This window comes from Balaenoptera physalus (genome assembly GCF_965194825.1).
Source record: "Balaenoptera physalus genome assembly, chromosome: 17".
Classification (NCBI taxonomy): domain Eukaryota; kingdom Metazoa; phylum Chordata; class Mammalia; order Artiodactyla; family Balaenopteridae; genus Balaenoptera; species Balaenoptera physalus.
Genome location: NC_138895.1, coordinates 56,928,676 through 56,950,516, shown reverse-complemented (window position 1 = coordinate 56,950,516; position 21,841 = coordinate 56,928,676). Strand labels below are relative to the sequence as shown.

Here is a 21,841-nt window from a genome sequence, read left to right as displayed (position 1 = left end):
ATATCCGAACAAATAAGCTACTGAAGTCTACTGTGAAATGTTGGGAATATAAATTTCGATTACACAAATTTCATGCCTTAGAGAAACTCAAGGCTCTTCTCTTAAGCATGCATGCCTCCCACGAAAGTTTTTAAGAAAGGAAAATCTCTTGCAGAATTCGTCCAAAGTTTGGCTGCTTCCAAATTTAAAGACAAACTCCACCTCAGATTAAACCAGAGGTACTTCCCCTTCAGAAAAGGAATTACTGGTAGGGAATAAGAAGGAAGTTGTGTGTGTAAATGTGTTTTGAGGGGGAGTGGGACAGGGAATAATTAACAAGGGGAGAAATCAGAAACGCAGTTTTGAAGAGAGAATGAAATGTAAACTAGCATGTAAAAGAATCAGATATGTTCACGGGTTTTCCACACACCTTTACTACACAGAACTGTAACCCTTACAGAGCACTTCAAAGGCCTGTACAGGCCATGTATTTCTCGGCTGCAAAGACGCTTCTGCAGGCAACTATCCCGCCTCCTCCGCGCCGCCCAGCAGCCGCAGGAAACGTATGACAACCCTAGCCCCAGGTCCCGGCCGCCTTACAATGGACGCTACCCTGGGCCGTTGGACTGGCGCGGAGGTAGGACGGTCGGTCAGCCTATTGGCGCAAGAGGTGGGGAACACCGCAGACCCCAGTCGGTGGCCGGGCCAAGGAAGGGGTCATCCTCAACCTCCACCTCAGCCACCACCTCAGCTCTGCCGGTCCAATGCCGAAGAGAGACCGGAGAACCCAGCGCTCTCCGAGGGCAGCAGGTACTCCCGAACCGCTTCCCACGGCTTTTGGTCTTTCCGCGCCCGCCCCGGCAGCAGTTACCTTCCCAAGTGACATCGTAAAGCTCTGAGACCTTCGCCATCTTCTCAGAACCTGGAGGCAACCGGGCGAGAGGGCGGGGAGACGTGGTCACACGACCCGAGACCAGGCGGTGGCGAATTACGACACCATTTCTCATTGGCCAAGAGCGCGGAGGGGGCGGGATCCGCCGCACACGTGCACGCGGCTCTGCCGAGGGGCAGTCGGGAAAGGGGGCGGGAAGAGCTGGGCGGCGCGCCGCGCTTAAGGTCTGTGAGGACGCGGGGGCGGAGCCGCTGGAGCCGGAGCCGCTGGAGCCGGTTTGGGGTGAGATGTCTATTTTACCGTGGATTCTTAACAAATTCTGGGTCTTTAATGTGTGCCACTCCAGGCTTTTCACTTTTTTCTACATAGGTGTATTCATTCTCTTCCCACCCCCTAATCGGTACCTTGTTCTCTTCATGACCTGCTGCAATGCAACGTTCTGCGCGAACCCGTTATCTGTCCCCAACTTTCCTCCTTCCGTGATGGGATTCGCCTTCGATTTCCTTTTTAATGTTCGGCTGAACTGATACACTTAAAAAAATTTTGGTTAAATCTCTTTGAGGAACTAAGCAGAATTCTGCTTTGCAAGTTATGTTCCTGTGGCCGAGGACTTCTTTATGTTCACATGAATGGCTTCGTGCCAATCCAAACCCTTAGTTAACGCTCCCCGTGGATCACTGTCTGCTTGCCACTCTATTTTTTAAACTCCGTGAAAGCAGCCGATATGTAGATGATTATAAGTAGATGAATTAAATCATAGCCCGTACACTTCGCTCCTCCTTATTCGCACGGGGGAGACTCCAGGCTAATTGCTTTCAGAAACCTTTGGACCTGGTTGGATAGAGCTAGGGAAAAAATGTCTGGAGTGGAAGCAAAAAATTTGAGGGTCATAAAGGTATATTTAGTATTTGAAGCAATGAGAACATAAAAATGTAAAGGGGGAATATGTAAAGTGAATAAAGAAGGCTAAAAATTCTGCATAACACGTATAGTTAAGGGTCAATGAAGAAGAGAAAATCAACATATGAGAAAAAAGAAAAACAAAGAGTCATGTCCCACATGCCAAAGGAGTAGAGTTAAAAAGAAAAAAAAAAGGAACTATCAGTGGCACCTGCCCAAGGGAAGTTGCATAGGGATAGAAAAGACTGCTGAATTTATAAACTTGGATTAGATTCTGAATGAAGTTCATTCTCTCTAGACTAGACAGACCTTTTTAAAAAAAACCTTCATTCAAAAAAATTAAAAATCCTCCACTCAGAAATTCACATATTCTGATACTTCAGTAAAACAACCTGGTGTAATGGAAAAAACAAGAACTCTGTCAGACAGATCTGAATCCAGGCTCCACCATTTAGTAGCTGGTTGGCAGTTAGCCTATGTATCTCTGAGCATAGGAGTTGATCAGATATAGAAAGAAGCTAATCATATCGATATAAAAAGAAAATATATCCCTTGAATTGTTATCAAGAATAAAAGAGACACTGCATGACACGCTTATGGAAGTAGCAATCCTGTGGCTATAAATACTGTTTATATGTTGATGATGCCCAAATGCATAAAATCCAGCAGTCGTTACTTCTCCCCTGAAACCCAGTTCTGCTTTCTTGAAGTGTTCATTTAGATGCCTAAAATGTATCTCAAAGTTAACATCTCCCAAACAGAAGTCTGGATTCCTGCCACCATGCCCCCCAACTTGCTCTTCCCCATCACCATGCCCCCCAACTTGCTCTTCCCCATCGCAACTAAAATTCTAGGAAGTATCATTGATTCCCTTCTTTGCCAAGCCCCCTATATCCATTCTATTAGCAAATTCTGTATTGTATGCTTCCAAAACTTTCCCCAAATCCATCTATTTTTTTTCATCTCCACTGCTACTACGTTAATAGAAGCCACAACCATCTCTCACCTGAATGACTGTCATAGTCTTTTAACCTTCTTAGTTTCATTCTTGCTGTGTAAAAATCTTTTCTATACAGCGATCCTACTGGTCTTAAAAAAAAAAGGCCACAGAAGTCCTCTGCTTACAGCTTTCAAATGGCTCCCCTGGCACTAAAAATATACTCTAAACACTTTACCATGATTTACTTCATCTCCTACCATTCTGTCTCTTTTTACTAGATACCTACCATTCTCACCTATTTCTGTTTCTCAAACATGGCAAACTCCTATCTGCCTTAGGTCTGGCATTTACCCAGAGTGCGTGAAAGCCCAAGAAGTTGTCTTTTAATGACTTACAATGGGTATAACGAGTACAACTAATTGAGGGAGTAAATATTTTTCACTCACTTTAACTAAATGCCCTTATATTGGGTTGGCCAAAAGGTTCGTTCGGTTTTTTCCATAAGATGGCTCTAGTAGCACTTAGTTGTCTTTAACTTCATTGAAAAAATTTTGTTAGATTGCACATGACAGCTGTCACATCAGCGTGCATTTAAAAAAAGACATCAAAATAGGTGAATTTTTTTGTAGCCATTTTAACATTGAAGATGGAAGGAAAAAAGCAGCATTTTCGGCATATTATTTCAAGAAGGTAAAAACGCAACTGAAACGCAAAAAAAAGATTTGTGCAGTGTACGGAGAAGGTACTGTGAGTGATTGAACATGTCAAAAGTGGTTTGCAAAGTTTCGTGCTGGAGATTTCTCACTGGGTGATGCTCCACGGGCAGGTAGTAGACCCGTTGAAGTTGATAGCGATCAAATTGAGACGTTAATTGAGAACAATCAGTGTTATACCACAGGGGAGATAGCCAACATACTCAAAATATCCAAACCAAGCGTTGAAAATCATTTGCACCCACCTGGTTATGTTCATCGCTTTGATGGTTGGGTTCCACCTAAGTTAAGTGAAAAAAAGCTTCTTGACCATATTTCCGCATGTGATTCTCTACTTAAACGTAATGAAAACGTTCCATTTTAAAACAAATTGTGACAGGCAATGAAAAGTGGATACTGTACGAGAGCGTGGAACAGAAGAGATTGTGAGGCAAGTGAAATGAACCACCACCAACCACACCAAAGGCTGGTCTTCATCCAATGAAGGTGATGTTGTGTATATGGTGGGATTGGAAGGGAGTCCTCTATTATGAGCTCCTTCCAGAAAACCAAATGATTAATTCCAAAAAGTACTGCTCCCAGTTAGACCAACTGAAATCAGCACTAGACAAAAAGCATTCGGAATTAGTCAACAGAAAATGCATAACCTTCCATCAGGATAACGCAAGACTGCATGTTTCTTTGATCACCAGGCAAAAACTTAACTTGGCTGGGAAGTTCTCATTCATCTGCCATATTCACCAGACATTGCACCTTCAGATTTCCATTTATTTTGGTCTTTACAAAATGCTCTTAATGGAAAAAATTTCAATTCCCTGGAAGACCATAAAAGGCACCTGGAACAGTTCTTTGTTCAAAAAGATAAAAAGTATTGGGAAGATGAAATTATGAAGTTGCCTGAAAAATGGCAGAAGGTAGTGGAACAAAAGGGTGAATACTTTGTTCAATAAAAGTCTTGGTGAAGGGCTTCCCTGGTGGTGCAGTGGTTGGGAGTCTGCCTGCCAATGCAGGGGACACGGGTTCGAGCCCTGGTCTGGGAAGATCCCACATGCCGCGGAGCAACTGGGCCCGTGAGCCACAACTACTGAGCCTGCGCGTCTGGAGCCTGTGCCCTGCAACAAGAGAGGCCGCGGCAGTGAAAGGCCCGCGCATCGCAATGAAGAGTGGCGCCCGCTCGCCGCAACTAGAGAAAGCCCTCGCACAGAAACGAAGACCCAACACAGCCAAAAATAAATAAATAAATAAAAATAAAATTTATTAAAAAAAAAAAAAAAGTCTTGGTGAAAATGAAAAGTGTGTTTTTTATTTTTACTTAAAAAACCGAAGGCACTTTTTGGCCAACTCAATAGCTGGCTATTGTTGTCTGTCAGGCAATAAACCATATGACATAAGGTTAAAAGAGGTCAATATCAGAGTTCTTGAGCTGGAAACTAGAATAATTTCATTTTAGACTTAGAAGGAACTTATGATTCTTTAGAACAGTATTTGTCAAACGTTTTTGCCTACATCTTATTTTAAGGAATACACTTTATATCTCACTGTGCATACAGATATTTAAAACTGAAACAAAATTTGCAAACAAGCCTTTTATTGTGTCTTGTTCTCTATATTTTGTATTCAAATTGAGTCAATTCCATTTTATTTTATAAAAATATTAGTTGTGACCCACAAATGGGGTAATGACCCATATTTTGAAAAACACTAATGAACATTGTATGCATTTCCTAATATGAGGCCCTGAAATGAAATTATTTGCTCAAGTTCTTGCTACTAGTAGGTAAAAAAGATGGGAAATTCATGGGGTGGAGATGAGATGTTTAGTTCATAGGTGAAAGATGAAATATTTACAGGAAAAATGTTTGTCAACAATAGTACTCTCTGAAGCGAGGACAGTGACTGTTCATATTTTACAACATTTCAGATGTCCGGTAAAATTTGCTTTCCTCAGACACTCAGGAAAAAACTGGCATGTCAGTGACAAAACTTCTGTATTCTTCTTTAACATTTTTTAATGTAATTATAAAGTAAATTTAAAAATACCTTCTATAGATAAAACCATAACCTTGGCAACATAAACATCAAGCATACTTTCTGTAAATCCACCTTTACAAATGTTCACAAAGTTTTACCTCTCACCTTCTCATTCCTTTGAAAAAGAAGAGTTTTCATTCGTGCACATTAAAAATATTTAATCCACTTTATCTGATTGAACAACTGCCCAATATTGGTGACAAATATCAGGAAACTATCCCAGCAGCCAAATAGTAGATTATGCCCTGTCCAACGCCATGGGAAGTACTATTTCATTAATGATCTCAACAGCAGAATGAAAAAGGCACATGAATGTGATCTATTATATGCTTTTTTAAATGTGAAGCTATCTTATGATTTCCATTTTTTGTCCTACAAAATCATGTTTGAATAGTTAGAATAACAATACATCAGAATGAATTAGGGTCAAAAATGAATAACTTTGAATAATGCCACATTTTCTTTGAGATGGGATAAGCTTTGATTATTTATCAAGCCATATTGGCCCACAAAGCGCTTTAGAATGCTTCTTTTTTATGGTCATGGTTTACTTAATTAATGTCTTCAGACATTATGAGACTAAAGCAACTTCTTAAATTTAATAAGCCTTAAGGCTTTTATAAAATGGACATTATTTAACAGGACAAAGCATAATACCATGTTAATTGATTTTTGCAGTATTCAATATAGTCATCAAATCATTTATTTAGAATTTACTGGCTGCTTTGTTCTGTCTTAATCATAGTGAATTCAAATATCCTACATTATATAGCACAGTTTATAACCTCAATTTACTACTTTGACAATTATCCATCAAAATAAATTGGTCTACTACAACTCTCATATAAAATTCATCATAGCTTTTAAATCATGTTATTGTTTCTAATTAGTGAATCATAACTATAATCCCTTTGTGTTTAAGGGAAAATATTACTTATTTCATCTTCATTCCTTCCATGTCAATATATTTTTACTGTGACACGTTCACATTTGGAAGGAAGTTTTCCTTAGAGTTTTATTTACCAAAAGCCAGATTAATATAGAGTTGTTTTAGGAACCTTATGAACATTGTTTTTTATTACATTTTTAAAAGGTTCTGTAATTTAATACATTCCCACAAAACCCAAGAGCCTCTGCCTCTGTTACTGGCACAACCATAGCATTTAGGCACTTCTAGTTCTTTCAAGTCTACCATCATTTGAAATATATATGTTATAAAATGTGCCAGCCATTCATCTCACATCCAATTATATTATTGTAAAAAGCAAAGGAAAGTCTCTGGGAAAGATTTCCAGTGAAATCACTTAGGTCCTTTCACAGTAGAATTCACAAACTGATAATTACTCCCCTGTGCCATAGTTGTAAGAATGAAGAGGAAAGTACATCCAGAAAGAGTACACCCAGAATTTCTCCTAGATGGGCAATAAATTAAAGCTATTTCTTTTTAAGATTTATAACCATACTTAAAAGTCCACTTTTTCAAACAATATTTATTTAATTTCCCCAAAGTGCATTTTCTGTTCAGATACACACATACATCTGTGCAAATGTAACAGTCCTTTTGCAAAAATGTGTTTTTGTAAACATCCCTTTTGGGTACCAAACATCTGGGAGTCTCTATGTACTATTACTGTGACTTGAAGGTCTCTGGAGCTCATCCAGACTCCATTTTCTGCAATAGAACTATAACTGAATTCTTTATTTGAAAAACGTTCTCAAGAGTATTTATTCACAATAAACGAAACTCACACAAAAATACACTGAATGTTAACTTGTGCATTTATTATTACATATTATTCTGTTGCAGATGTAATTTTCATTCTTCAACTATCCCTCTCTATGGTGGTTTGATTTGCTCAGACCTGTTGTTCTAAGGTATATTACCCTTGCCACCAGGCCACAAGGTCATCTTTACTGGTCATCTTTTTCTTTGTAAGGTCATGCTGACCACTCTTGGCTAAAGTTGGCTTAAAAGCCAATAACCGCTCTTGGCTAAAGTTGGCTTAAAGGCCGATAATATGGCCACACTGGGCATAATGTGGCCATATTATCCTTCAGATGGTAAATCATGTGCTTTTTTACATATAGGAGGGCTTATTTAATCAACCTCATGGATTTATTTGGGAAAGAGACTGGTTTCCTGGCAGAATGTCTCTAAGAAAACTGCCCACCCCCTAAATCCATTACACCAGCCACATCCAGCACCCCCTCATTCTTGAAGAAACAGCATAATATCAACTTTTTGAAAACTTTATGTATCATAATTTAAAATTGTACTGGGAATTTTTTATCTTAAAACTATGAAGTAAGGAATAATATAGGTATGCTGCAAAAGCTGCCATTTGGTTCAGATTGCTGCCACCTCACTAGAAATTCTTTCAGCATTATAATGTTTTAGCTGCATCTGCTCATGATGTTTCTATTATTATTTCTTTTGCATCTTTTGATAATGGGCTTGAACATTTGTCATGTGGGTGGGGTGGGAGCAGGGACAGGCAGAGGGGGAGTGATTTCAGTTGATGTAATTTTTCTAGCAATAGCAAGATTATGGAATATTAAACATAACCTCAATCTAACCATCAGAAAACATCAATCAAACCCAAACTGGGAGCCATTCTACAAAAATAACTGACCAGAGTTCAGGCTTTTTGAGCACTAGCTCTCCTGAATTCCTCGCTTGGCTCCCTATAATAAACACTAAACTTACCTTCACCACAACTCACTGTCATTAGACTGGCTTTACTGCACGTGGCTGAGCAGACCCAAGTTTGGTTCAGTAACAAGAGGACTTAGTGATGCAATCAGTCAACTTCCCAGTGATGGGAGGAAAAGAGTTGGCATCAGCAGTTGATAGCGATTCATTCAAGATGGCAGAGTAGCAGGATGTGCGCTCACTCCCTCTTGCGAGAGCACCGGAATCACAACTAACTGCTGAACAGTCATCAACAGGAAGACACTGGAACTCACCAAAAAAGGTACCCCACATCCAAAGACAACAGAGAAGCCGCAATGAGACGGTACGAGGGGGCACAATCACAATAAAATCAAATCCCATAACTGCTGGGTGGGTGACTCACAAACTGGAGAACAATTATACCACAGAAGTCCACCCACTGGTGTGAAGGTTCTGAGCCCCACGTCAGGCTTCCCAACCTGTGGGTCCAGCAATGGGAGGAGGAATTCCCAGAGAATCAGACTTTGAAGGATGGCGGGAATTTATTGCAGTACTTTGACAGGACTGGGGGAAACAGAGACTCCACTCTTGGAGGGCACACACAAAGTAGTGTGCGCAACAGGACCCAGAGGGAAGGAGCAGGGACCCCATAGGAGATTCAACCAGACCTACCTGCTAGTGTTGGAGGGTCTCCTGCAGAGGCCGTGGGGGGTGGTGGGTGCTGTGGCTCACCATGGGGAAAAGGACACTGGCAGCAGAAGTTCTGGGAAGTACTCCTTGGCATGAGCCTTCCAAGAGTCTGCCACTAGTCCCACCAAAGAGCCTGTAGCCTCCAGTACTGGGTCACCTCAGCCCAAACAACCAACAGGGAGGGAACTCAGCAGACAAGTGGATGAAAGTTTTACTGAGCTCTGCCCACCAGAGCAACACCGAGCTTTACCCACCACCAGTCCCTCCCATCAGGAAGCTTGCACAAGCCTCTTAGATAGCTTCATCCACCAGAGGGCAGACAGCACATACAAGAAGAACTACAATCCTGCAGCCTTTGGAACGAAAACCACATTCTCAGAAAGATAGACAAAATGAAAAGGCAGAAGACTATGTACCAGATGAAGGAACAAGAAAAAACCCCAGAAAAATGAAGATAGGCAACCTTCCAGAAAAAGAATTCATAATAATGATAGTGAAGATGATCCAGGACCTCGGAAAAAGAATGGAGGCAAAGATCAAGAAGATGTAAGAAATGTTTAACAAAGACCTACAAAAAGAACAAACACCTGGAAGAATTGAAGAACAAACAGAGATGAACAATACAATAACTGAAATGAAAAATACACTAGAACGAATCAATAGCAGAGTAGCTGAGGCAGAGAAATGGATAAGTGACCTGGAAGACAGAATGGTGGAATTCACTGCAGTGGAACAGAATAAAGAAAAAAGAAATGAAGACAGCCTAAGAGACCTCTGGGACAACATCAAATGCACCAATAATCACATTATAGGGGTCCCAGAAGGAGATGAGAGAAAGAAAGGACCCAAGAAAATATTTGAAGAGATTACAGTCAGAAACTTCACTAATATGGGGAAGAATATAACCACCCAAGTCCAGGACGCACAAAGAGTCCCAGGCAGGATAAAACCAAGGAGAAACACGCCAACACTCATAATAATCAAATTGACAAAAATTAAAGACAAAGAAAAATTATTAAATGGAACAAGGGAAAAATGACAAATAACATACAAGGGAACTCCCATAACGTTAACAGCTGATTTCTCATCAGAAACTCTACAAGCCAGAGGGAGTGGCACAATATATTTAAAGTGATGAAAAGGAAGAACCTACAACCAATATTACTTTACCCGGCAAGGATCTCACTCAGATTCGACAGAGAAATTAACAACTTTACAGACAAGCAAAAGCTAAGAGAATTCAGCACCACCAAACTAGCTCTACAACAAATACTAAAGGAACTTCTCTAAATGGGAAACACAAGAGCAGAAAAGGACCTACAGAAACAAACCCAAAACAATTAAGAAAATGGTAATAGGAATATACATATCGATAATTACCTTAAATGTGAATGGATTAAGCGCTCCAACCAAAAGACACAGGCTCACTGAATGGATACAAAAACAAGGCGCATATATATGCTGTCTACAAGAGACCCACTTCAGGCCTAGGGACACATACAGACTGAAAGTGAGGGGATGGAAAAAGATATTCCATGCAAATGGAAATCAAAAGAAATCTGGAGTAGCAATACTCATTTCAGATAAAATAGACTTTAAAATAAAGAATGTTACAAGAGACAACGAAGGACACTACATAATGATCAAGGGATCAATCCAAGAAGAAGATACAACAATTATAAATATATATGCACCCAACACAGGAGCACCTCAATACATAAGGCAAATGCTAACAGCTATAAAAGAGGAAATCGACAGTAACACAATAATAGTGGGGGACTTTACACCTTGCTTACACCAATGGAGAGATCATCCAGAGAGAAAATTAATAAGGAAACACAAGCTTTAAGTGACACAATAGACCAGATAGATTTAATTGATATTTATAGAACATTCCATCCAAAAACAGCAGATTACACTTTCTTCTTAACTGCACGCAGAACATTCTCCAGGATAGATCACATCTTGGGTCATAAATCAAGCCTCGGTAAATTTAAGAAATTGAAATCATATCAAGCATCTTTTCAAACCACAACACTATGAGATTAGAAATAAATTACAAGGGGAAAAATGTAAACAACGAAAACACATGGAGGCTAAACAATACATTACTAAATAACTAAGAGATCACTGAGAAAATCAGAAAATACCTACAGACAAATGACAATGAAAACACAACCATCCAAAACCTATGGGATGCAGGAAAAGCTATTTTAAGAGGGAAGTTTATACCAATATAATCCTACCTCAAGAAACAAGAAAAATCTCAAATAAACAATCTAACCTTACACCTAAAGGAACTAGATAAAGAAGAACAAACAAAACCCAAAGTTAGTAGAAGAAAAGAAATCATAAAGATCAGAGCAGAAATAAATGAAATAGAAATAAAGAAAATAGCAAAGAACAATAAACTAAAAGCTGGTTCTTTGAGAACATAAACAAAATTGATAAACATTTAGCCAGACTCATCAAGAAAAATAGGGAGAGGACTCAAATCAATAAAATTAGAAATGAAAAGGAGAAGTTACAACAGACACCGCAGAAATAGAAAACATCCTAAAGGACTACTACAAGCAACTCTATGCCAATAAAATGGACAACCTGGAAGAAATGGACAAATTCATAGAAAGGTATAAACTTCCAAGACTGAACCAGGAAAAAATAGAAAATATGAACAGACTGATCACAAGTAATGACATTGAAACTGTAATTAAAAATCTTCCAACCAACAAAAGTCCAAGGCCAGATGGCTTCACAGGTGAATTCTATCAAATATTTAGAGAAGAGCTAACACCACCCTTCTCAAATTCTTCCAAAAAATTGCAGAGGAAGGAACACTCCCAAACTCATTTTACGAGGCCACCATCACCCTGATACCAAAACCAAAGATACTACGAAAGTAGAAAATTACGGACCAATATATCTGATGAATATAGATGCAAAAATCCTCAACAAAATACTAGCAAACAGAATCCAACAGCACATTAAAAGGATCATACACCATGATCAAGTGGGATTTTTCCCAGGGATGCAAGGATTCTTCAATATATGCAAATCAATCAATGTGATACACCATATTAAAAAAGTGAAGAATAAAAACCATATAATCATCTCGATAGATGCAGAAAAAGCTTTTGACAAAATTCAACACCCATTAATGATAAAAACTCTCCAAAAAGTGGGCATAGAGGGAAACTACTTCAACATAATAAAGGCCATATATGACAAACCCACAGCAAACATCATTCTCAATGGTGAAAAACTGAAAGCATTTCCTCTAAGATCAGGAACAAGACAAGGATGTCCATTCTCACCACTGTTTTTCAACATAGTTTTTGAAGTCCTAGCTATGGCAATCAGAGAAAAAAAAGAAATAAAAGGAATACAAATTGGAAAAGAAGTAAAACTGTCACTGTTTGCAGATACAAGATACTATACATAGATAATCCTAAAGATGCGACCAGAAAACTGCTAGAGCTGATCAATGAATTTGGTAAAGTAGCAGGATACAAAATGAATGCACAGAAATTTCTTGCATTCCTATACACTAACAATGAAAGATCAGAAAGAGAAATTAAGGAAACAATCCCATTCACCACTGCAACAAAAAGAATAAAATGCCTAGGAATAAACCTACCTAAGGATGTAAAAGACCTGTACTCAGAAAACTGTAAGACACTGATGAAAGAAATCAAAGATGACACAAACAGATGGAGAGATATACCATGTTCTTGGATTAGAAGAATCAATTTTCTGAAAATGACTATACTACCCAAAGCAATCTACAGATTCAATGCAATCCCTATCAAATTACCAATGGCATTTTAAAAAATTTCTTTAATTTAATTTAATTTAATTTTTTTTTAAACAGCAGGTTCTTATTAGTCATCCATTTTATACACATCATTGTATACATGTCAATCCCAATCGCCCAATTCATCACACCACCATCCCCACCCCACTGCGGCTTTCCCCTCTTGGTGTCCATACGTTTGTTCTCTACATCTGTGTCTCAACTTCTGCCCTGCAAACCGGTTCATCTGTACCATTTTTCTAGGTTCCACATACATGCGTTAATATACGATATTTGTTTTTCTCTTTCTGAATTACTTCACTCTGTATGACAGTCTCTAGATCCATCCACGTCTCAGCAAATGACGCAATTTTGTTCCTTTTTATGGCTGAGTAATATTCCATTGTATATATGTACCACATCTTCTTTATCCATTCGTCTGTCATCGTGCATTTAGGTTGCTTCCATGACCTGGCTATTGTAAATAGTGCTGCAATGAACATTGGGGTGCATGCGTCTTTTTGAATTATGGTTTTCTCTGGGTATATGCCCAGTAATGCGATTGCTGGATCATATGGTAATTCTATTTTTAGTTTTTTAAGGAACCTCCATACTGTTCTCCATAGTGGCTGTATCAATTTACATTCCCACCAACAGTGCAAGAGGGTTCCCTTTTCTCCGCACCCTCTCCAGCATTTGTTGTTTGTAGATTTTCTGATGATGCCCATTCTAACTGGTGTGAGGTGATACCTCATTGTAGTTTTGATTTGCATTTCTCTAATAATTAGTGATGTTGAGCAGCTTTTCATGTGCTTTGTGGCCATCTGTATGTCTTCTTTGGAGAAATCTCTACTTAGGTCTTCTGCCCATTCTTGGATTGGGTTGTTGTCCATTTTATTGGCATAGAGTTGCTTGCAGTAGTCTCTTAGGATGCTTTGTATTTCTGCGGTGTCTGTTGTAACTTCTCCTTTTTCATTTCTAATTTTTTTGATTTGAGTCCTCTCCCTCTTTTTCTTGATGAGTCTGGCTATCATCAAATTTTATCAGTTTTGTTTATCTTCTCGAAGAACCAGCTTTTAGTTTTATTAATCTTTGCTATTGTTTTCTTTGTTTCTATTTCATTTATTTCTGCTCTAATCTTTATGATTTCTTTCCTTCTGCTATCTTTGGGTTTTGTTTGTTCTTCTTTCTCTAGTTCCTTTAGGTGTAAGGTTAGATTGTTTATTTGAGATTTTTCTTGTTTCTTGAGGTAGGCTGGTATAGCCATGAACTTCCCTCTTAGAACTGCTTTTGCTGCATCCCATAGGTTTTGGATCATCATGTTTTCATTGTCATTTGTCTCTAGGTATTTTTTGATTTCCTCTTTGATTTTTTCAGTGATCTCTTGGTTATTTAGTAACGTATTGTTTAGCCTCCATGTGCTTGTGTTTTTTGTGTTTTTTTCCCTGTAATTCATTTCTAATCTCATAGCGTTGTGGTCAGAAAAGATACTTGATATGATTTCGATTTTCTTAAATTTACTGAGGCTTGATTTGTGACCCAAGATGTGATCTATCCTGGAGAATGTTCCATGCACACTTGAGAAGAAAGTGTAATCTGCTGGTTTTGGATGGAATGTCCTATAAATATCAATTAAATCTCTCTGGTCTATCGTGTCATTTAAAGCTTCTGTTTCCTTATTTATTTTCATTTTGGATGATCTGTCCATTGGTGTTAAGTGAGGTGTTAAAATCCCCCACTATTATTGTGTTACTGTCGATTTCCTCTTTTAAAGCTGTTAGCTGTTGCCTTATGTATTGAGGTGCTCCTATGTTGGGTGCATATATATTTATAATTGTTATATCATCTTCTTGGATTGATCCCTTGATCATTATGTAGTGTCCTTCCTTGTCTCTTGTAACATTCTTTATTTTAAAGTCTATTTTATCTGATATGAATATTGCTACTTCAGCTTTCTTTTGATTTCCATTTGCATGGAATATCTTTTTCCATCCCCTCACTTTCAGTCTGTATGTGTCCCTAGGCCTGAAGTGGGTCTCTTGTAGACAGCATATATATGGCTCTTGTTTTTGTATCCGTGCAGCAAGCCTGTGTCTTTTGGTTGGAGCATTTAATCCATTCACATTTAAGGTAATTATCGATATGTATGTTCCTATGACCATTTTCTTAATTGTTTTGGGTTTGTTTTTGTAAGTCCTTTTTTTCTCTTGTGTTTCCCACTTAGAGAAGTTCCTTTAACATTTGTTGTAGAGCTGGTTTGGTGGTGCTGAATTCTCTTAGCTTTAGTTCGTCTGTAAAGCTTTTGACTTGTCCATCAAATCTGAATGAGATCCTTGCCGGGTAGAGCAATCTTGGTTGTAGGTTCTTTCCTTTTATCACTTTAAATATATCATGCCACTCCCTTCTGGCTTGTAGAGTTTCTGATGAGAAATCAGCTGTTAACCTTATGGGAGTTCCCTTGTATGTTATTTGTCGTTTTTCCCTTGCTGCTTTCAATAATTTTTCTTTGTCTTTAATTTTTGCCAATTTGACTACTATGTGTCTCGGCCTGTTTCTCCTTGGGTTTATCCTGTATGGGACTCGCTGCACTTCCTGGACTTGGGTGGCTATTTCCTTTCCCATGTTAGGGAAGTTTTCGACTATAATCTCTTCAAATATTTTTCTGGTCCTTTCTCTCTTCTCCTTCTGGGGCCCCTATAATGCGAATGTTGTTGCGTTTTATGTTGTCGCAGAGGTCTCTTAGGCTGTCTTCATTTCTTTTCATTCTTTTTTCTTTATTCTGTTCCGCAGCAGTGAATTCCACCATTCTGTCTTCCAGGTCACTTGTCTGTTCTTCTGCCTCTGTTTTTCTGCTATTGATTCCTTCTAGTGTAGTTTTCATTTTAGTTATTGTATTGTTCATCTCTGTTTGTTTGTTCTTTAATTCTTCTAGGTCTTTGTTAAGCATTTCTTGCATCTTCTTGATCTTTGCCTGCATTCTTTTTCCGAGGTCCTGGATCATCTTCACTATCATTATTCTGAATTCTTTTTCTGGAAGGTTGCCTATCTCCACTTCATTTAGTTGTTTTTCTGGGGTTTTATCTTGTTCCTTCATCTGGTACATAGCCCTCTGCCTTTTCATCTTGTCTATCTTTCTGTGAATGTGGTTTTTGTTCCACAGGCTGCAGGACTGTAGTTCTTCTTGCTTCTGCTGTCTGCCCTCTGCTGGATGAGGCTATCTAAGATGCTTGTGTAAGTTTCCTGATGGGAGGGACTGGTGGTGGTCAAGCTGACTCCCCAATGGCATTTTTTACAGAACTAGAACAAAAAAATCTAAAAATTTGTAGGAGACACAAAAGACCCTGAATAGCCAAAGCAATCTTGAGAGAATAAAACGGAGCTGGAGGTATCAGACTCCCTGACTTCAGAGTATATTTCAAAGCTACAGTCTTCAAGACAATATGGTACTGACACGAAAACAGAAATATAGATCAATGGAACAGGATAGAAAGCCCAGAGGTAAACCCATGCACCTGTGGTCAACTAATCTATAACAAAGGAGGCAAGCATATACAATGGAGAAATGACAGTCTCTTCAATAAGTGGTTCTGGGAAAACTGGACAGCCACATGTAAAAGAATGAAATTAGAACACTCCCTAACACCATGATCAAAAATAAATTCAAAATGGATTAAAGACCTAAATGTAAGGCCAGACACTATAAAACTCTTAGAGGAAAACATAGGAAGAACACTGACATAAATCACAGCAACATCTTTTTTGATCCACCTCATAGAGTAATGGAAATATAAACAAATGGGACCTAATGAAATTTAATAGCTTTTGCACAGCAAAGGAAACTATAAACAAGACGAAAACACAACCCTCAGAATGGGAGAGAGTAAATAAAAAATAAAATTAAGTGCAAAAAAGAATATAAAATAACTGGCCAATATTCATCAGGCAGTGGCAGTGGCAGTGGCATTATATATTGCTCTTCTGAACTTTTTGATAAATTCTTGATCTTAAGCACACATTGATAGATTCTAATGTCATGTACATGGGGGAATTAAGAGTAGACTTAAAGTTATAAATGAATCCCCAAAGTAGTTTTTATTAATTACAGATTGTACATACCATGCCATAGAGGGTGTGGAGCTCCTTTACATTCTAGGTAACAGCAATGGATTCTTTGCTAGCATACGTGTGCATTGCTGTCTTCTACAGAACTTGCTGAGTTTGAATCCCAGGTTGAAATATATAAAGTAATTTGAACAAGTTATTTTAACTTCAGTGAACACTAGTTACCTCATATGTTAAATGAGCACAATAATATTTGATATTTAACAAGGATTACAAGTAATAAACAAAAAATTTCTCACACAGACTCTAGCATATGGCATAGTAATACTCTTAGTGTTACATACCAGTTATTGAGTACTTGCTGTATCCCAGGCACTGTACAAATTACTCTTTGTAGATTACTTCATTTAATTTTTACAACAACCCCACTTTATAGATGAGAGAACAGTTAGGAGAGGTTAAATAACTTCCCCAAACACACTATGATATACTCCTTCACACAGTAGGTTCTTAGTAAATAGTAGCTGTGTCATTTTGGGCCTCTGAGAAGCAGATGTTGAGATGGGAATGCAAGAGTTTTGCTAGGGGACACTCCATGTGAAATATAAAAGGGGAAGAAAGCGAGATTGGGTAGGGAATGCTTTCAGACCATGATGCATATCTGATACATGTGAAAGGAGAGTAAGAAGCAGGATTGAACAGAACAAGTCTCAAACCATGATTTAGATCTGACCAAGTGTCAGCCAACTCAATAAGAAAAGCTCCTGAGTAAAGATTACCAATTAGAACAGTCTTACTACAGTGGGCAGGAGTAGCCAGGCCTTAGGACTCCCACATGTTCAGTCATTGACTGAGGTCTGCCTTGAAGTGCATTGCCTCAGCTCAGAAGCTAGGAGGAGATAAATCCTGAAGCCTTTAGCAGCTAGAGGCTGTCAGCTCCCTGTCCCCCTTGCAGCTGAGTAGCAAGTTCTTTCTTGAAGAGAGATTCTAACTGCACCACCATAACTGCCACAGTAGCCATTATTATTATTCTTTCATTCTGGGTGTGAGCTTCCATTTTTGATGAGAGGTAGGGCTGTGTGTTCTCCTGAAGGAATAGCTAGACTCAGAAGCTATTTGACATACATAGCTCAGAAGCTATTAAACATAGCTATATTTCATATGGAAATTATATTTCAACTCCACAGAATGTCTTTTTCTAGTATATGATTAATGGCTCAGCAATGGTTGACTTGTGTTGAAGAGAAGACATGGTAAAATATATCCAGCCCACAGAGGCTTGAAATTTTGCTTGTTTTTTATGAGACACAAATTGGGAATTATTCATTCTTTTCTCAGGTTGGGAACTAATGCTGCTACCATTGATAAATTACCTAGAACTTCATATTTCTTTCTCTTTTCACCCAGATTCCAAATATATCCAAGTAACTTAGAATTTTTAAACATCTTTCCAAGAATAACAGTATAACTCTCAAAATGGGCAGCATTTCTAAAATTCTGCAACTCAGGATCTCCATGAAGTCCTAGAAAATGCCAAAGACATTGACTCAGACATGCCCCTTGATAATTCACTGGGTAACTGCCATACTATATCATTGATGATTGTTTGTTAATAAACTTAAGCAAGGTCATATTTTATCAATGCTTGTCCCCAAAACAGATAATAAATATGAATGGTGCATAAATCCAATGACCCTCACTGTCAACCTACTCTTCTTCCTTCTGAACGCCAAGGCAGCACTAATTAGCATTTGCTTTGCTGCACAGATGCCCTTCTAGGAAGGACATTATACGTGCTCCACATTCTGGGCTTCCAGAAGCAATGATATAATGAAATCACTATTAATGGGAAGAGGCAGAGTGCTTCCCAGATTCACATTCTAAATAGCAAAGTTATTGAAGGATTGTACCTTTTAAAAAAGAACTAAAGCGATAGAAGAGGAGTGGTGAACGAATAAAACTTTGGCAGTTATTTTCAGGGAGCAGTTACATGGAACACAGTAGCCATGAATCTCAGTACACAAATTCAGGTGTGCAAGAACAAAATTTACATTTTTATAAAACCCAGCTTCTGTTTGAGGTACCATTCTTAGAGGAAGACAAAAATTTAATCTCAGTCAGGTTGGACTTTGCCCTGCACTTCTGCCTCCTCCTTTTTCAAGGCTACTCTGACTTGTGTGAAAGTGACATTCCAGATATTTAACAACCCATAGGACAAGGTCACCGACTGTGGTAGGAGCCTTAAAGACAACCCCCAATTATTTTTACCTCCTAGTTAGTATACCCTGTGTAGTCTCTCTCACAATGAATAGGGATTACCTGTGTCATCAGTAGGATACTTCAGAAATATGGAGTGTGTCTTTGGAGGCTAAGTCATAAAAGACATTATAGCTTCTGCCTTGCTCTCTCTTAGGTCAATCATTCTGGGGAAGGCAGATGCCATGTCATTGAAGACATCCAAGCAGCTTCACAGAGAGGTCCACAAGGTGAGGAACTGAGGCCTCCTACAGCTTGCCAGCTATGTGAGTGACACATCTTAGGATTGGTCCCCCTGTGCCAGTCAAGACTGCAGACCCAGCTGACCTCATGACTACAAACTCATGATATACCGTGAGCCAGAATAGCCCAGCTAAGCTGCTCCCAAATTCCTGACCCACAGAAACTCTGTGAGACAACAAATGGTTATTACTGCTTTAAGCTGCCAATTTTTGGAGTAAAGTGTCATGCAACGTGAGATAACTAATATACCAACCAGTCAGAAAGGATGCAGATGCCAGGTTTAGTGCTTATGTGGCATCCTGGAGGTTCCTCTGCCATCCCAGGCATTAATCCTTTAGTTTGGGAAGGGTAGGTCATTCTGGGTAAATGGCTATCAATGAATATAAAGTACTTTGATAATTTATCAACCGGTACAGCCATACCAGTTATATATGAATTATGCTTATGTAGTCTCAAGGCATTGGGAAGCCTGCCTAGTCTTCCAGTTAGCAATACAGCCCTTGTTTCTCTCCACAAGCACCTCCAGGTCCTGTGCCTCTCCTGACTACCTTTGGATCACATGGGAATTTGAGATTCCCTCCCTAGGCATACCTTCCAACCTTTTTTTTTACTGGGTGCTCTCACCTCCTTGAGATTCTGACTGGATATATGGCTCTGTCCTTGGGAACCACCAAATTCTGCTTTTATCAGCTCCCCTTGAGTATTCTCTTCCTCTCTACCCCTCCTGCCTCTACTCCCCAGCCCTGTGAGAACAATATTTTAGTCTCAGGGAAAGCTCCCCCACATTCCCAGTGCTTTATTCCCTAGGCGCTGTCTTATTTGTGATTTATCCAGAGGCACCTACTTATATCCTCTTTGGTGGGTTTTGGAAACCAAACCCAGAAAGATGAGGCTCCTGCCCTCCCAGGTTTCTCCCCAGATACTCTCTTCTTCTGAGACTAAGATTCAGGATATGGAGGAGGATAAGGAAAGTTTCACTCTCAGAAAGACAGACAGAAACAGAGAAAGACACACGGAGAAAGAGAATATCACTTCTTACCTCAAAAATTTTATCCCAGTACCTTGCCTCTAGAGAAATTAATATCTGGCCACTAAGGAACTGTTGTACTGGCTGGGACATGATTATTTCATCAAAGTTCAACAGGCTCTAATTATAGCCATTTGTTCTAATTCCATGGTGATAAAGCAGCCCCTTGGTTTGCTTTTCTAAGTACCTAGTTACCTCAAGGGAGATACTTTGCTCACAAAGCCAATATGTGCTAGTCATGTTTTATATCTCATTCCTAGAGAAATCCTTGCCTGACTTCCCCAAATCAGGATTAGGTGGCCTGCTCATATACTCCAGTATTCCCTGCACTTCTGTTTCCCTAAAAGCACTTATTCCACTGTATTACCATCATTACTTATTTGTCTATCATGAGACTCTAAGTTCTATTTGACACCTGTGTGTCATGTTCATGATCTGTCCCCAGAGACTCAATAAGTATTTGTGGAAAGACAGAAGCTCTATTAGAAAAGTGCTCACCAATTTGGGGCTTTATGAACCAGTAAAATTTCAAGGGCAAAGGTAAGGGCACCGATACACAGTTGCCAACTTTTTATTTTGCTAAGTGAGTACATTAAAAGTAACAACCACAATTTAGCTTCACATCATTTCATCTTAAAACTGCTATTTTAACACTGAAAGAATATTAAGGATTCACTAAAGAACAGTTCCTGAGAAGTAAATTTAACTTTTTACTAGGGACCAGTGACAACTTCTACCTGAATGACAGATACATTTGAGAACTGCTGCTAACTTCTTAAATCCCTTCCTACTCTCAGATAAGGTAAGGCAGTTCGAAATGGTAATTCACCTATTTTCAAGGTGGAACTTCTAGTTTTTTTTTTTTAAAGAAGCACTCCCTAATAGCTAAAAATTATTTCCTATCCTTATTATCTATGTCTTTAAAGAAAAAAGAAGTCATTGAGCATCTTGGCACATGATTCTCAGCTGGGACTCATTACCCTCTTCAAGATTTTTTACTCTTTCCCAGTGAATCTCGGAAGGAGTGAACATATTAGAAAGTAAAACTACTGTAATTTTGTTTATTTTAAAAATATGTTTGGGGAAGAGTTGCTCCAGTCTGATGTAAGAAAAAATATAAAATTATAGTTGAATTATCACATGCTGCAAAACATTTCATCCAAATTTATTTTGGATATAGCTCTTGTCTCATAAATTCAGCAAAATTCATTATGGTTAAATTTTACAGTAAAGCAGAGTAAATGTATTATTCGTGTCTTATTTAACAAATCACAAAAATTCTTCATCTCATTGATAAAACAGTGAATATATAAAGAGCATTTTCATTGGAACTGGAGCAGAAGGTACTGTTATCTCTGCAAATAGATGTGGTATCAAAAAAAGGCAAAGACAATAAAGACAACACAGAAGCAGTGTTTCTGTTTTAAATTTCGCTTATTTTGAGTACCCATGGGATAAATTACAGCAGCCTTTGGGAAAGCAGAGCCATTAAAATTAGGAGATGGAGAAGATGAAATCAATGATGATGTAATCTAGACCCTTGATGACACAGGGCAGACTCCCTTAAAGATCTCTCCTGCATGCTGTGTGTGTTGTAATGCTTCAGGCCAGGAGAAATTTCTGAATCTGATTTGTGCCTTC

At 38.7% G+C, this 21,841-nt stretch overlaps 1 protein-coding gene and 1 long non-coding RNA gene across 7 annotated transcripts in view; one reads left to right on the top strand and one right to left on the bottom strand.

Moving 5' to 3' along the window:
• The window catches only part of EMC2 (ER membrane protein complex subunit 2), a 119,599-nt gene extending 118,607 nt beyond the window's left edge, over nucleotides 1–992 (bottom strand). For 5 of the 6 annotated variants that reach the window (XR_014255855.1, XR_014255856.1, XR_014255857.1 and 2 more), the window contains exon 1: nucleotides 851–992. Coding sequence is in view for 2 of the 6 variants with exons in the window: in XM_082434334.1 (XP_082290460.1) it covers nucleotides 851–986 (136 nt within the window). In the remaining 4 variants the exon portion in view is untranslated. The remainder of the gene's footprint in view (nucleotides 1–850) is intronic. The other variant, XM_082434336.1, reaches the window with a different exon arrangement.
• Nucleotides 993–15,349: 14,357 nt separating this feature from the next.
• Nucleotides 15,350–21,841, top strand: part of LOC309647237 — a 526,943-nt gene continuing 520,451 nt past the window's right edge. The window contains exon 1 of the long non-coding RNA XR_014255879.1: nucleotides 15,350–21,002. This is a non-coding gene — a long non-coding RNA (uncharacterized lncRNA). The remainder of the gene's footprint in view (nucleotides 21,003–21,841) is intronic.